Source organism: Nematolebias whitei, chromosome 10 (genome assembly GCF_014905685.2).
Source record: "Nematolebias whitei isolate Nwh7 chromosome 10, NemWhi1, whole genome shotgun sequence".
Lineage (NCBI taxonomy): Eukaryota > Metazoa > Chordata > Actinopteri > Cyprinodontiformes > Rivulidae > Nematolebias > Nematolebias whitei.
In genome coordinates this window covers 9,636,422-9,640,538 of record NC_056507.1, presented here as the reverse complement: position 1 = coordinate 9,640,538, position 4,117 = coordinate 9,636,422, and the positions used below count along the sequence as shown (strand labels likewise).

General features: G+C 41.7%; 1 protein-coding gene across 1 annotated transcript; it reads right to left on the bottom strand.

Annotated features, from left to right (window-relative positions):
- Nucleotides 1-977: 977 nt before the first annotated feature.
- On the bottom strand, nucleotides 978-3,067 carry LOC119416140 (CD59 molecule (CD59 blood group)). Its single transcript, XM_037683331.1, has 3 exons — nucleotides 3,010-3,067; nucleotides 1,788-1,889; nucleotides 978-1,274 (listed from the first exon to the last, which is right to left on the bottom strand). Exons 1-3 carry the CDS (start codon nucleotides 3,065-3,067, stop codon nucleotides 1,075-1,077), a joined length of 360 nt encoding a protein of 119 aa, XP_037539259.1. The 3' UTR covers nucleotides 978-1,074.
- Nucleotides 3,068-4,117: the final 1,050 nt, after the last annotated feature.

The window sequence follows — 4,117 nt, the reverse complement described above, 5'->3', positions numbered from 1 at the left end:
CCTTTGGTCTAAGAGTTCCTAGTCCACAGGAGCCCAAACCATCAGCCCTCCACCACCATGCTGACAGCGGGAGGAGCTGTTTGCTGCAGTGCATTGTGGGTAAACATCTGTCTTTTGCTCTGGTTCTGGTCCAGAGTTCTTGTGGTTCCTTCAGATGAAACTTTCCAAACCTAAATTGAGCTGCCATGTTGTTTTTAGAGAGGTCATGACCTTTGACCTGCTGACTGAGACCTGTAGTGTCACTGCATGGTCTGAACGATGGACTCTAAATGACCTTTGACCCTTCCCAGATTGACAGGCAGCCTCTCTGAGGTCATTGCTTATATCTTTCCACCCTGGCATTTTGTTAACACACCTTAAGCTCCTGATCCAACAGAACCTCCTGATGATCATCAGGTAATCAGCAGCTCCTGATCCTGTAGAAGAAGTTTTAAACTTTTTCTTTTCTTTTCATAAATAACAACTTGTGGAACCTGTTTTTTTTTTTTTTTTTTTAGGTTGGAAACACGAAAACACCGACTGAACTTCTGACATGTTTTAACTTTTATTACAAACAGACGTGAAGTTCTGATGAAGCAGCTCAGAACTAGAACAGAACCACACTTGGACCATGAAACTAAATGAAACAAACGGATGAAACTTTGGACTCCGACTTGTCTTTGAGTTGTTGTGCTTTTATTGTGAAATACTTCCTGTCATGTCAATCTGTGTTTGCCTTCTTTTGTGTGAATGCTTTTATTTATGATGGTCTGATGGACACAGCAGGAAGTTCTGCAGCTCCGGTTCTGTGGAGTTCTTAATCATTTCAAAGTTGTGTCATGTTCTTTATATTTAATAAATCCATTTAGTTTTTTCTGTGTTGAGTTGTTTTGTCACCATCGAAGGTCCATTAGCAGAACCTGAGTGTTTAGAAATCCTAAAAAATATGAATGAAAACCACAGTAGTTGTTTGATCCTATTTATTAAATCTGTAAAATATAAATTTAAAAATGAGTAAATAAAGATTTTAAAATGAGACCTGAGAAACGGAAAACAGATTAGTTCTCGTCAGAGGTTAAAATCTACGACTCGGGTTCAAGACCAGAACCACCAAACGCTCAGCAGGGACCCCATCAGGGCCAGAGCTGGTGTTGCCATGGCAACCGAGGAGCCCGAGTTACACAGGTTGCTGTTGCAGCATCTGTAGGTGAAGCTGGAGACAGATGGAAACATCTGGGTGAGGCGGGAGATGTCGCAGTCCGTGTACCTGATGCACTGACGGATCGTCCTCCCCCCTGGACACAAGCACACAGCTCAGATTGGACAAATGGACAAAACAGTTCTGATTGGACACAAAGACACAAACACACAGCTCTGAATGGACACAAGGACACAAACACACAGCTTTGATTGGACACAAGGACACAAACACACAGCTCTGATTGGACACAAACACACAGCTCTGATTGGACAAGAGGACACAAAGACACAGCTCTGATTGGACAACAGGACACAAACACACAGTTCTGATTGGACAAAAGGACACAAACACACAGCTCTGATTGGACAAAAGGACACAAACACACAGCTCTGATTGGACACAAGGACACAAACACACAGTTCTGATTGGACACAAGGACACAAACACACAGCTCTGATTGGACAACAGGACACAAACACACAGCTCTGATTGGACGAGACAGAGATCTTCAAAATTACGTTTTTTTTTTTTTATTCAAGCTGTAAAACAAACTGTCAGCTCTTTGTTTCCATGGAAACAGCTGCTGTGATGTTTCACCTGAACTCACCTCTTTCACTCAGAGAGATGCACGAGTCCTCATACGTGCACTCCTGCACGTTCTCGCAGCGCCCCGTGTAATCAGAGCACCTGTAGCAGCGAAGTCCAGAACCTGAGGACCAGGAGGGACAAACTTCAGGTTTCACTTACAGGGACTGACCCTAGGCTTCCTGTCTGTTAGCAAAATATCACTGGAACCGCTGGACAGATTTTATTGAAACTCTGGGGAAGTCATTGTCAGATGAACATCAAAAATTGATGGACTCAGTTCAAGATGGCCACCACAGTTAAACAGCAATAAAAAGCACAAAAAGTTGATAACACAGTCTGTTTTACAGATGATGAGCTCAAATGTAGCCATACCAGCCTGAAATAAAAATACAACATTTTAATGACTTTTATGTTCTTCAATTAAAAAAACACAATTCATTAAATATAAAAAAGTTTTATTTTATGACAACTTAAAAATATTGAAGAAAAAAAATAAAGAAAAATATGTCCAAGAGGATTCAGCCAACCGAGCCAACCGGAGTTAAATGTTCTCGGTCTGGAAGTGTCTGATTCCTCAACCTGCGTGCACGTGGCTCTCCTGTTTTATACCAAATGTTTTTGCTCATTACATCAGAACTAAAACAGTTTTGCTGTATGAGATGTGAGACAGGACTCCACAGCAACGTCCACTTCTTTCAGGTAAAGGCCCGCCACCTGTCAGGTAATTTTACAGCATCTCTCAAATGTAAACGCGAGCATCACCTAATGGGCTAATATAAAAATCAAAAGTGCCGAGATAAAGGTAAAATAAAAATAAAAATGTAATAATTCTGCGATTAAATGCATTTATAATGGATTTCAATGTGGTCAGTTTTGGTCAGTTTCCCCAGAGGAGCACTAGGGGGCAGTAACGTTACGCTGAGGTTGTGACAAAGTTTAAAACGTTGAGGTTTGTCAAGAATGGTTGTTTTTATTACCATAAATAAATAAATAAATAAATACAGAAATAAACAAAACCACAAACTAAAATAAATGTGAGGCTGGTTATTCCCCATGAAACTTTTTTCACACAAAAAGAATATTAATCACAATAAACATGAATATTTTCTGTTTATCTTAAGGTGACGCTTCCTGTGTTTACCTGAGACTGAAGAACATGATCAGAACCAGAACTTTACAGAGTAAGCGTTAGTTCACAGCTGATGAGACGTCTTGTCAGAGCAGAGTTCTGGTCCACTCACCTCCATGCAGCATCACAGAACCCAGCAGCAGCAGAACCAGGCCGAGGCAGCTCTTCATGTTGTCTCCCTGCACAAGAGAAGCTGAAGAAAAGCAGGCAGCAGCTGAAAGTGCGGCTGGGTGTCCCTCTGAGGCCCGGTCGTCCACTGACAGGAGCCCACTGTGACCCGGGGAGGCCGGACGTCCACTGACAGCAGCTCTTTGTCCTGTGGACCACAAAGACTGGCTGTCTGCTCCACCCTCCTCCTCTGTCCAACAAACCCTCGGCCTCCTTCAGTTTCATGATGTTGTTTATGGACACTGGTTTTACTTCATAAAGAAAAAAACATTATGAGATTTCAAGAAACACGAGATGACGAGAATTAACCTGAAATGTTTCAGAACTCCTCAACAGCAGAAGTTCATCCCATGTGGGATCTGAGAAGAAAAAACACTTTAGCTGCTGCTTGTAAAGTTATTTCTGGTAAGTTTAAAATATTCAGTTCCCCTCCAGTCCAGCAGGAGGCAGCACCACAGAATGCTACACGGAGTTAGCATTAGCAAGGTTGTCTTCCTGTTTTTATTTTTGCTGTTCAACTACTTTGAGCTGCTTTAGCTGTTTTCATTTCCAAACGTTCAGCTCATTCAGGAGATGTCTGCAGGGACTTTTAGACTTTGAAACTACCTTTCTAAATATTTAACTTTATTTACTAATATTTTCCTTCCTGAATTTTAGTTTTCGAAGGAGTCAAACTGCAGACGTGCACAGAGCTGAAGAACTGCAGAAGGACCTAAAACTGTGGGTCAAAGTGTAAATCTGTTGTAAATTGTTTGGTAAGTGTTTTAGTTTCACCTCAGAGAAAAACTCTGATTTATTTTTAAAGTATATATATATTTTCTGAGGAACAGCTGTTTATTGAAGATTTGTGTAAAAGCTTTCAGCTTCAAGACTTCGTCTGCAGATTGACAGGATTTTCAGCTGATGTCAGACAAGACCTTCAGCGAGATGAACCTCAGCTGCAGAGAGACAGGAACTTCAGTTGAAGGCAGACGGACCTTCGGCTGCAGAGACAGGAGCTTCAGGTGCAGACAGACATGACCTTCGGCTGCAGACAGACAGGAGCTTCAGCT